The sequence below is a fragment of the Perna viridis genome, chromosome 12 (assembly GCF_037379345.1).
Source record: "Perna viridis isolate PV_CMFRI_1.1 ecotype Kerala chromosome 12, ASM3737934v1, whole genome shotgun sequence".
Lineage (NCBI taxonomy): Eukaryota > Metazoa > Mollusca > Bivalvia > Mytilida > Mytilidae > Perna > Perna viridis.
In genome coordinates, this window is record NC_142456.1 from 11,480,169 (window position 1) to 11,492,702 (window position 12,534).

Below are 12,534 nucleotides of genomic sequence, written 5' to 3' on the forward strand. Positions count from 1 at the left end.
CCTCTTTCAGACTATTATAATATAATTGTAGGTTTGATAACCACATGTGCAGTTCATCATTCCCAGTGCTGGTTTGCTGTTGGGACCAGTAGTGGCTGCCATGTTTGTTGGGATCTTAGATTTCAGTTGCCAATAACGACCATAGATCATCCAATAGGAGCAAGGATCAGGAAACTAATTGTTCACCCCAAAGAGCAGTCTTGGATAATCTCATCTGTACAGGGAAACAATGAAGTCTCCATGTGGGATGTAGAAACTGGGGCTAGACGCAAGGCATTATGGGCTAGCCCAGCTCCTCCACTGTCTCAAAAACAGGTGTGAAATGTGATCATTGCATGCTTATGATCGGGGAATTCCCTTTCCAAATTAAATTGATTGTTTTATTTCCGCGATGCTATGTCCATGATTTCTAATAGTCCTTATTTGTAGGTTTAAACAGTTGGTACCTAACTTTGAAATAGAAAAGAGTGTAAGCATCAAACTCAGTATAATTTAGAACTGTGTCATATGGGTATATACATGTATATGATTCTAAGGATAAAACTAATAAGAGAATGATTTTATAGTGCCTATTTTATTCTTTGACTTTAAATACTGTAAAGATTTCACATTTTTGGAAATTTGAATAGCAAAGGTCTCTATAGTTACTATTTCTCCAGTTTGTGCACTTTAAGAAAATAATAATGTTATACCAAAAACAAATAAAATCTATGCCATATGAATTTCTGACAACAATTGATTGAATTGTGCAAGCCCACCAGAATTTTTACTAGCCATATCTGTTAGGCTGGTGACAATTTCTAAGGCTGCATAAATGAACATTAACAGCTAATCAGTATGTAAATTCATGTGTTTCCCTATGTAGGCTAGTAACCACTCAGTCTATGGTATGCATATGGTAATGACAGATAATAATGTAGTAATGATGACTGCTAGCTCTGACATGAGGGTTAGATTCTGGGACATTAATTATCCTGCCAACTCCTACATCATGGCTCCAGCAGCTCTAGATCCTGGTAGCCAGCCTAGTGTCAGCTATAGGTGAGGAATTTATTAATAACCATTTTTGTAAGAATGGTACTAAATTTGGATTATGTTACTCATAGGAAATAAGATCATGTTTTTTTATTTTTTTATATAAGTTAGTTTTAGATATTTTATTGATGTAATGGACAATGGTGTTTCATATATAACCATTTTTGAAAAGATGTTTGAGGTCGAAGTAGTTACAAGTAATGTGTTGACAAAATCAGAGTTGAAGTCTTTGTAAGAATCATGCAAATTCTTTAAAAGGCTACACATTTTTATTTTCGTTATTAAGTTGCTTTATAGGTATACTGTATATGATGAAATGTATAATTATTCATTGCAGTCTGTCTGCTCTTACAAGATAATCCACATTTAAAATCCAACAGTTTCTATTATATTTTAATGTCATTTACGGAGTTATCTCCCTTGATTTTGAATCCTTTGGTACATTTTATATAGTTTTTATCTCTTATGAGCATGAGTTATATGGAAAACACATGTTAATTTCTTTTAATTTTAACATTTTAAACAAAATATAAAAAATAAAAATTTGTTGGCCCTACAATCATGTATCACATTTTGCATGATTCTTAGCTGGAGTGCTAAAAGGTAAAATGTCACTGCATTCCTTTGTTAGTTTTCTATGCCACTAGGAGACAGTTTTTATGAAACATTTGATGAGTTTAATTATAATTACTGTGAAGCATTATTGACTACATACTTGTATTAAAATTTAAAATATATGACCTTTTGACACTTTAAATCAACCCCTGTCTGATTCTCAGGTGGACAGCTGCTATAAAAACTCTGGAGTTTTCAGGTTTTCAAATTTTCATTCTGTGAAAAAGAGGTTTGTATAGATGTCAGGTTATGGCCCCAACCATTTTGGAATGATGGGCTAAAAGGGCTAAAAAGAAGAAAGAAGCATTCATAAATTTTAACCATATAACTCAAGGTTCCATGCCATCAAAGTGTATAGATATGGATCTCTATGAATTGTATTGCAAGGTTCCATGCCATCAAAGTCAAGTCTTGGAATGACTCTGAAAGTGATTACTCAATCCTTTGAGATGGAATTGTAAGGTATTGTACTAGGTCCATACCATGAACAGAAGATTTTGATGGATTTTAAGTGTTTTTGCATTTACCTTTAAGTAATTTCCCACAGTTTGTAAAAATTACTAAATGTAAACTTATCAATTTTCATAATGTACTAATTTTCACTATTTTTGTGCTGGACAAATATGGGGAAAAATAGTCCCTTCAAAATGACTTTCAACAACATAAGATGCTTTTTTTTTGATTCCCAAGAATAAATTAACTTGACAGAATCTGCAAAAATTAGCGACCACTGTTTACAGTTTTTCCGTTGTCTAATTTTAAGGTTATAGTTCTTCCTTGACTTTGAGTACTTTAGTTCTTGTCTGAGTTTTGTCAAACATTCATTTTACAATGATATATTGTTTACCTGTTTTGTACTTTGTGTGTGTGTATGTGTGATCAATTTGTAATGTGTAAAATAATATGTGTAACACACTGTAACCTTATTAACCTTGACCTTTGACATTGCTGTTATTTACAAGTTCTTTTTTCATAGATCGTAAAGTTACAACTTCATGTTTGATAAGACATGCATTTAGATTATGTGTTATACTGTACCTTTAAAGTTATATTTTGAGTGTTCTTGGACAGAGGAACAATCTAAATTAATTCATTGACAGTAAAGATAAAAATGTTTTATTTCAGATCCCGCTTGATAGAAGGAACAGAAGTTATTATAGAAACATACACAAAGAAACAGACAACTACCACTGATGACATTCCCCGATGTGGTCCAGACACTCCTGCTCCTGGACATCGTGACATTATAAGTGACATTAATACATGTGTGGGATCTCAATGTCTTGTAATAACTGGTTCACGTGATGGTGTTGTGAAAGTATGGAAATAGACATCAAGTGGTGATTTGAAGGTCAAGTGGATTGTGCAATACAAATTGACCTACAGGGCTAATTAAAGTTCCATCTAACTGTTGTGTTATTTATTGTTTGAATAAAATATTTTATATATACAATGTCACTATGACAACATTGATTCATCCTTCCATTTAAGTTTATTAGTTGTATTTTCATATTGTTTCCCAAAACAATTTTGTATTCTTGGGTGTGTATGTGTGCCTTAATTTTGTTACCCTACACTATCTATGGGAATTCTATGGAATTTGTGATATGAAAATGTGGGGAAAACTACCAAAGAGCCATAGACATATAAAGAATGCTGTCATAGTTCCTGAACTGATCCAGGCAACTTTTGAAGGATCAATGACATGATTGATTGATCACTGAAGGAGTGATAACTGATGACCGGTAACCGATCTGATTGCGGTTTTGTAATGTAAAATGACAGGTGATTGGTTCATATAAATTGCAGAATTTTAAGTGGTAGAAATCAAATAAAGTGACGTATTAAATTTACTTTGAACTAAAAATATTTTTTTACTTAAAAGGAAAATAAATGGATTAATGTCTAAATTTATACTATTTAGTAAATATGTGTAAAAATGAAAAGTGAAACAATATAATCTGAAATATATATTAACTGATCATAGGTTATTGGAACATGGGGCATTCAGTGGTTTAATGGATCAGTTTGTCTGATCAGAAATGAGATCGATGAAAGATCACAAGTATAATTGTGAGGATCAGCTCAGGTACTGTAAGCCCCCTACACAGAGTATGGCTTGGACCAAAAAAACAAAGAAGATCTTATCTCATCTGAATAAGTAAACATACTAGTTTTGCCCATTGCCAGCAAACTCTGGTCGATTTAAGGAATGTTTCTAATATTTGAACAAGTGATATGAAAAAGAAAAAAAAACTTGGTTGATGCAGTTTGCACGAATTAACCACAAACAGGGTTGTAAACAGTTATCTGGCATTTACCCGATTATTTTGTATAACCTATTCTTAAATTAGAACAGGAACCTATGATTTAAAATGTAATGGATATTTGTCCAGTTGAGTATTTAAAATCGTTATCAAAATGTAATTTTGTTTGTATTTGAATCATGGACCACAGACCAATCAATGTTATACAAATAACCTGGTTAGCTCTTAATGAACCAACCAGCCAGAGTGGTCCATATAAATCAAATTTAATTATTGAGCATTTATCTAAAATTGTTACTGATTTTAATTTGCATTGTTTCAGAAAAGTCCCAAGAGACTTGTTTGGTATGATGTTGAAATAAAGTAACTTAAGAACATATTTTGCGATATTCATCTTTCAATCATTATGAAACCTATAAATGTTGTTCTTGAAAAGAGATAGCACTCGGGGAAAATATTTTGAAATATGTCAGAAAAAAACATCATACCAGTGTTTTTGCAGGTAAACTGAAAAAAAATGTCACAGGAAGAAAAGTCAAAATTTTGGTAGTAAAAAAAGGTAACTGGAAAAAAAGTCACAAGAAATATAGTCACAGGAAGAAAAGTCAATTTTTGTAGGAAAAAAATCACTGGAAAAAAAGGTCACAAGAAAAAAATCACAGGTTTAAAAAATTCACCGGAAAAAGTCGCAGGAGAATAATCAATATGTTACAGTGCTTGAAATCAACATTATCCATATTCAGTCTCAAAACCAACTGCAACATATTTCTACCCTTTTTCCAAATAGCGGAAATTGAGATCTAATGATCAGACTCAACGATGTTCCTGGTTATAACAGTAACCCTCAAGTGGTTACTTTTGTGAATCACATGTCTTACTGATTCCATTCACTCTGTTGTTCAATATATGGATTTCAAAATAAATGAAAATGAAAATAAGATGAAATAAAGTTATTGAATAAAATAAGAAAAGAACAAATATATGACAATCCTACTATTTTGTCTATTTGAAATGATATAAAAAATGATAGCATCTTTAATAATATAATGTTAGCAAAAGGAACATATTGGACTGGCATATTGTATCAAAACGAGGCAGGAGGTTTTTATTTGTGTTTATCAATATTGAGTTTCTGAGTACATACTTGTGATTTAAATGTCAAGTATTTATGTATAGGAAAAGAAGAGATAATAGTTTAATAATTTAATTTTCACTCAAAGCCTGATATGATCGAACATGCAACATTTAAGTATACGGTTTGCGTTAAATATTTTTGCAGCAACCGAAGCAACACATATCAATCACACGAAATAATGAGTTATTTATTAACTCTTTTAGGCTTCCAATAAATTACAACAAACAAATTGAACATCATTCAGAGCTGAGTCGTCATTCCAGAAACCACCTTGTGGTGGTTCCACTTTCGTCCTTAATCCACAAATCGCCGTTCCCTTTTGGCATTCCTCACTCCAGGATCCAAAACTACCCCAAAATCCAGCATGTCCTATTGTTTTCGTTCTACCGGAGTCGTCCTTTCGTCTACACTTGAACTTGATGCCATTAGCGGCAGAGTCAGCACCAAAAGGACTTCCCTGAAATGATTTGAAAGCAGATAACACCGAAGTTATATTGTAAATAATTATGTTTTTACCAGTCCCCTAAGCAAGAATTCCAACATATTTGATACTTATGTTGCTGATGAGAGTTTGCTCATTGAAACACGTGTACAGCATTTTGAAATATATATGATAATATATATGATTGGTAGTTTTTTTTTATTGTCCCCCGCCGCAACGCGGAGTGGGGACATAGAAATGCTGGTGTCCATCCGTGCGTCCGAAGCTTGTGGACGCAACTTCTCAAAAACGGCTGAACGGAATTTGACCAAATTTTGTAGGATTATTTGTCACCGTATGTAGTTCACCAAACATGACCGCTATTTTGATTTGACAATTTTTATTGGAGTTATGGGACTTTGTTCATTTTTCACATTATTTGCAATAGGAACACCTTGTGGACGCAACTCCTCAGAAACCACTGAACGGAATTTGACCAAATTTTGTAGGATTGTTTGTCACCATATGTAGTTCACCATACTTAACCGCTATTTTGATTCGACGATTTTTATGGGAGTTATGGGACTTTGTTCATTTTTCACGTTCTTTTTTTGCCGATTTTTTGTTGTTGCATGAAGAATTCTTAACCTAACTTAATTTGATTCATTAAGATACATTAACCTTGATTCGCCACATGGACTTATGAAAGCACATAAGTTTTGAATCTGCTATTTATACAAGTGTCAATCATTTGTAATTCAACTCTTTCTACAGCGGCGGGGGACATATGGCTACGCGTAGCATTCTTGTTATTGTATAATCACTGGATCGATGGCAATGCGGTTGGACCCAGGGTCACCGAGGGTATATTCACCAACGCAGTATTCCGACTTGTCTGACCCGAATATATCGGATTTTATTCATTATATTTATCAAAATTTGCATTATTTCAAATTTCAAAATATATAAAACAATCAGGCTATATTTCTTGTATTGCACATGGTTTCCTATTTCGATAATTTTGGTTTTGAATACTTCTGGTAAACAGTGTTTTTGGATTGAGTTCTTCGAATATGTATTTCATAATAATGCTGCTGATAATAGGTTACTCGTTTCTCCTTGAAACAAGTGTATATATCGAAATTTGCAATGTATATGATTAGTATTTTTTTTTTGTATTTTGTACCTGATTTATTTATTGTTCATACGGTGTTCAATATGGTCCATACTTGCAAAATTCAATACATTGCACTCAAAATAGATTGTATTTTTCGGGTTGTTTAGAATATCTTTTTTTTCAATAAGTATAAAAGATAAATTCACATCATTTGTCGATTCAAAATTGAAAACAAATTACTCACTTGGTCAGGCTCTACCTGGAGCTGAAACGATACCAACGGTTCGAGCAGTGGATTGCATTTTCCCACTCTCCCCATGGACCAACTAATTAGTCTACAGATTGCCCATTTGATCCCTCCGAATTACCACAGAGTAGTTTTATCCCGTTAAGCGAACTGTCATCACCGTTACCCCGCTTTGCTTCAATCTGCAGTTGAAAAATAAAATGAATATTAAGATTAATGTACGTATGCTTCTACTGCATCTAGTTTTAAGTACCTTTGTTTGAAAAAAATGTTCGTTCACATACACAGCCACGTTCAACATGCTTAATTAATGCATTGCGATTCAATATCATCACTTAAATTATATCAAGTAAAAGAATACTTTTCGTAACTTTCTACCATAAAACGTTTGTTATTTATAAAGGTTGGATGTTCCCATCTTGTTTAAATGTCTTATGTTCTATGGAGTGTTCATATCACAACTCATACGTTATGCCAGAGCTTGCCGAAACTACGCAGACTGTTTGTATTGCGCTAGACTTCTAACAAGTAGGCTTCTGGAACCGGGTTAGGTTACTACAAGGTTGAAGTCATCACTACAGAAGTTTTATGATCGTCAGCATGAACTCGTGGATCGTTACGGTGTATCCATCTGCGCCACGAACACTGATTTGTTAAACGTGTCATAGTTTTCTATTCTTCTTTCGACTACCCCTACAACCCCTTTGATGTGGAAGAGAAACAATATTGAGCTTGCATAAGCAATAACCATCCATCAGAAACGCGCGAAATATTTGCGTATTCGATCTCACAAGAATACTAGGACCGTAACCTCATTCTTAAAATATTCAACTTTCTAAGTAAATTCATCATTAGATAGTGAAATATAATTGATGTCTTAGAGTTTTTCCTTATTCACCCATTTTTTTTCATACGGATTAGTACTGTTCTTATCTTGATATCAAAACGAAGAAAGCAAGTGTATACAATTTATCTTGAATGCATATCCAATAGCATATGAACCTCGAATGCATCGTTCAGTAGCTCCCCATCTGCCCCATTTTTTTTGTCCGTTAGTAACTTTTAACTTTTGCACATATGATGGACTATTATGCATCAGTGCCTTTTGCAGCGAAATGAGTAATACCAATAAAACGAAAACGCCCCTCAAGAACATATTGCTAAAACTGATAATCATAACAATTGAGCTAATATCTACATGTATTTTAACGGTCTGACATTATAATTTCAAACACAATGAATAAAAGTAAATAAAAAAATAAATAAAAATCGACCAAATTAATTAACCGATAGAAAGGGTCGAGTTTAAATTTTGAAACTGTACGTTCAGTAATTATTGCGGTGTTTTTTTTTATGTTGAGAGAAATTTCAGTTGAATTAGCAAATCATCGGCACTAGCATTGTGACATTTCAACTTCATAGAAGTTTTCTCGAAATCGCATTTATGACTAAAATACCAAAATAATCAATTCACGTAATGATTTCTAAATACAGTATTACTTTTCTCTAAAATGGCGTCTCATTGTTGTAGCCTTTTGTCGCTTACACTATGCTTACCATTCAGGATCACCTGATGTCATTCCCGTTTTTTTGTTTGTTTGTGAGAGTCCAAATTGCTTGTGAGTTTCCTTTATTTTGTGTGATGTCTTGTTTCCCTAATCTTCAGTTTTTATGCGTTACCTTTTTTATTCGGTTCGCTACATTGTGTATATAGATTGTCATATTTAAACCATCCGATTGCAGAGGCTTCGGTTTTTTTGTTTTTTGTTTTTTGTTTTTATTTTGTTGCCGATATTCGAACTTGGTCAACATATCGAAACGAAGCTTAAACTGTTTCACTAATTTATTGTACACAAAACATCATATTACGATAAAGCAACTCAAGCAGTATAGAGGAACGGGGAGATGGGGTATTTGGATTATGAATGGGGGTAGGAATAGGGATGGGGAATGGAGATAATATATGGGAAGACGGGAATTATCAATAATGTATTTCAGTTCTCCAATATTAGTAGTATAGTGCCATCAGTTCAGTCCCCACTCCACGAAAAACTAAAGAGTTAAGGAGGAACCCATTCATGGGCATTCCTCTCTACTCTTTTTCCCGTTTTAATGGCGTTACCAGTTTGGAAGTTAGGAAGATGAATCACGACGGATGCATATTGATCATATTTGATTACTTTCGAAATATGAATATGTCTCACATCGAACCAAGAGTCATACCGGATGCATGTCCACCATATTTGGTTACAATGCGGTCCGACCTTCGCCATGTCGATAAAATTCAAAACCCGAGATAGCAGTCTTAAGTGTTGCTGTCCGACACCATTACGCTTAAACATAGCTGGAGAACTCACATTGTAATATCAAGTTGGCAAACAATTCAATAGATAGAGTGGAATGACAACATCAGAATCAACGTGAAAGAATGAGATCAGAAAACAAAGAGTTAATCACTAGCAAAAGAAATCAGTCCCTTCAAAAGATGGAATATGTCAGTCGGCAGTTTCGACATTTTGCACCAAACCCCAGCGATAAAGAGGAAATACGAATCTCATCTTCGGAGAAAGGTCGTCTGTGCTAGTCAAAAGCTTTTTGGACATTATTCTGGCTCCCTCTCAGCAACACAAGCAATCTTTATCAAATATCTGTAGCCAAAACATGTGTCACGTATCGCCAAGCCGTGAAAAGATAGAAAAAGAGCTCCAAGCTATCTTCGAATTAGTTGAGCCTATAATGTGCGTTTATTTCTAAGTTACACAAAAGAAGTCCAATACAAAACAGTGTCTGTAATTTAGTGAAATCTTGCTGCGAAAATTGTCTTGGACTCAAGAAGTGAGATCCATACATAAAAAAAAAATGAATATGTGTCATAAAAACGTGACGATGTTTAGTCTTGTATCTTTCGTGACACGATTATTTCAGATGCATGTAATACAGTTATCCAATCTGCATCATAAATACTAAAGATATTCAAAATTATATTAGGATGTTTTCAGGCACGTGTATTAAGTTCAATGTATGAAAATGGTGATAGAGAACCAATTATTTAGTACCTCCATATATATCATTTGATTTTATGGACTCAATAAATCAATCCGATACGACCAAGAACATATGTCTATGTATTCCTCATCGTCGGATAAACTCCGACTGAAGAGATTCAAAAAGATCATCGTCATCTTGCGTAGAAAATTGTCGACGGAAAAGGAAGAATCTGAGAGGGGAACTAACATTTCCCACTTGCAACACCAGAATAGTTACCAAATAAGCCGGTCGCGTCGACGACTCTTAACAACATACTGCAAAAATTAATATTAAAAACAATTGAATCGAATAGTATTTTAGTAGCAGTCTTTATAAACATCAGACAGCAGGTGACTCGTGCATGTCAAAAACCCACCAAATTCAGTTTTATTTCTTGTTCAGAAACCGGTAAACTTGGTTTTGCTTTTGGGATTTGCGCATTTGAGATAAAATTTATGTAGATTGTACATGAAATTAGCACTTTTCAAGAGTTATCATTCTTGATTTGGTTTGATTTGGTTGATTTTAGTGGGAGATTAAACTGTAATTTTCTCAAAAGTACAGATCTAAATAAAGAAAGGATTATTGTCACTAAAAATATAGCATTTGTAACCAAAACAAGCATCGTCTGATCCATTGGTTTTTCTACACCATGAATCATCTTACCTAGGCAGTGTCTAAATTGTATGTGGACTGGTTCTTAGATAAATAATTTATCGACGATCGAAAAAATTCAAAACATAGCTCTATGAACTAAAGAAAATGTTTATGAAATAAAGAAAAAAATCATTGAACATATGTCCCTGATATGAACCGATTTTATTTCAAGTTACTAGTAGTTACATAATTTAACATTAAAACAATTAGCAGTTGAACGACAAATTCGTGACTTAAAAATAAAAAGTACAAGTATCTCAAGTTTGTAAAATAGGCATAAAAAGTACAAGTATCTCAAGTTTGTAAAATAGGCATAACAAGTACAAGTATCTCAAGTTTGTAAAATAGGCATAACAAGTACAAGTATCTCAAGTTTGTAAAATAGGCATAACAAGTACAAGTATCTCAAGTTTGTAAAATAGGCATAACAAGTACAAGTATCTCAAGTTTGTAAAATAGGCATAACAAGTACAAGTATCTCAAGTTTGTAAAATAGGCATAACAAGTACAAGTATCTCAAGTTTGTAAAATAGGCATAACAAGTACAAGTATCTCAAGTTTGTAAAATAGGCATAACAAGTACAAGTATCTCAAGTTTGTAAAATAGGCATAACAAGTACAAGTATCTCAAGTTTGTAAAATAGGCATAACAAGTACAAGTATCTCAAGTTTGTAAAATAGGCATAACAAGTACAAGTATCTCAAGTTTGTAAAATAGGCATAACAAGTACAAGTATCTCAAGTTTGTAAAATAGGCATAACAAGTACAAGTATCTCAAGTTTGTAAAATAGGCATAAAAAGTACAAGTATCTCAAGTTTGTAAAATAGGCATAACAAGTACAAGTATCTCAAGTTTGTAAAATAGGCATAACAAGTACAAGTATCTCAAGTTTGTAAAATAGGCATAACAAGTACAAGTATCTCAAGTTTGTAAAATAGGCATAACAAGTACAAGTATCTCAAGTTTGTAAAATAGTTCTGCAATGTATAGGGTCAATTAATGGAATACCAGTGAAAAAAAGTACATAAAACGACTCTCCCGCAGTCCAATCTTGGTAAAATTGCCCACCAAAACATAAAAAAATATGTAAAAAATACGTGGACGAAATATGAACGGAAAGATAAGAAATAGCAACAGAAATGCATAAATGATTCAATTGTTTTTCAGAAGAGACAAAAATAAGAGAAACACTCGGAAAAGCATTATTAATCATTCTTAGGGGAATATGTCAATTATATATTTATAATTGCTAGCAAGTAAAATAGAAAAGGAGTCGTTCGAGCTTACAAGGGATGATTCATAACAAACTATATGCTCTTGTTAAGAAGACAATTCATTCAATCATTATATATTTGAACCCCCCCCTAAAAAAAACAAAACAAAAAACAAACAAACAAACAAAAAACAAAAAAAACAAAAACAAAAACAAAAACAAAACAAAACAAAAACAAAAACAAACAAAACAAAACAAAAACAAAAAAAAACAAAAACAAAGCAAAAACAAAAGAAAAAAAAACAAAAAAAAAAAACAATAGATATAAAACAAATACAATTTCTTTCAAAAATAAACTTGCAATTAGCATCCTGAATGATTGGCTGTCTTTGAATAAACCATTTTATTTTTTATAACCTGACTTTCGAACTGTGATGTCATTAAAGTCCTCCGAGATTCTAATAATCACAAACAAAAATAATGTTTTATATCGAATCTATCAAAATGTATTGGACTCTAATTCATTAGAATAACAAATATATTGGAGTGATTCTAATTTTTGAACAGGTAATAGGAAATAAATAAGTTTGGTCCAGTTTACGCCGCAGTCGGGTAATTTCGTTTAACATGCTAAAAATCAGAAACATTGCTAAGTATAGAGGTGACACAGATAAGAGAAACAGTTTAAAAAAGTAATGTACTTACCTTAAAAGATTTTGGAAGTGAGAAAAAAGGCACGCATCTGGTAAAATTTTTAAGATTTGGGCACTAGCCCCACTCTTATATGTTCCTCATAAC

The 12,534-nt window shown here is 32.9% G+C and overlaps 2 protein-coding genes across 2 annotated transcripts in view; one reads left to right on the forward strand and one right to left on the reverse strand.

The window, feature by feature from the left end:
* The window catches only part of LOC148601195 (phosphoinositide 3-kinase regulatory subunit 4-like), a 47,474-nt gene extending 44,366 nt beyond the window's left edge, over positions 1 to 3,108 (forward strand). Inside the window, exons 32-34 of the mRNA XM_088554225.1 lie at positions 32 to 315; positions 866 to 1,041; positions 2,776 to 3,108. Of these exons, the coding sequence (XP_088410351.1) occupies positions 32 to 315; positions 866 to 1,041; positions 2,776 to 2,980 (665 nt within the window). The 3' untranslated portion in view covers positions 2,981 to 3,108. The remainder of the gene's footprint in view (positions 1 to 31; positions 316 to 865; positions 1,042 to 2,775) is intronic.
* A 1,997-nt stretch (positions 3,109 to 5,105) lies between these two features.
* On the reverse strand, positions 5,106 to 12,534 carry LOC148601196 (vitelline membrane outer layer protein 1-like). The gene is made up of 3 exons (XM_088554226.1): positions 12,442 to 12,534; positions 6,835 to 7,019; positions 5,106 to 5,509 (listed from the first exon to the last, which is right to left on the reverse strand). The coding sequence occupies exons 2-3, from the start codon at positions 6,907 to 6,909 to the stop codon at positions 5,252 to 5,254; spliced, it is 333 nt and encodes a 110-aa protein (XP_088410352.1). The 5' UTR covers positions 6,910 to 7,019; positions 12,442 to 12,534; the 3' UTR covers positions 5,106 to 5,251.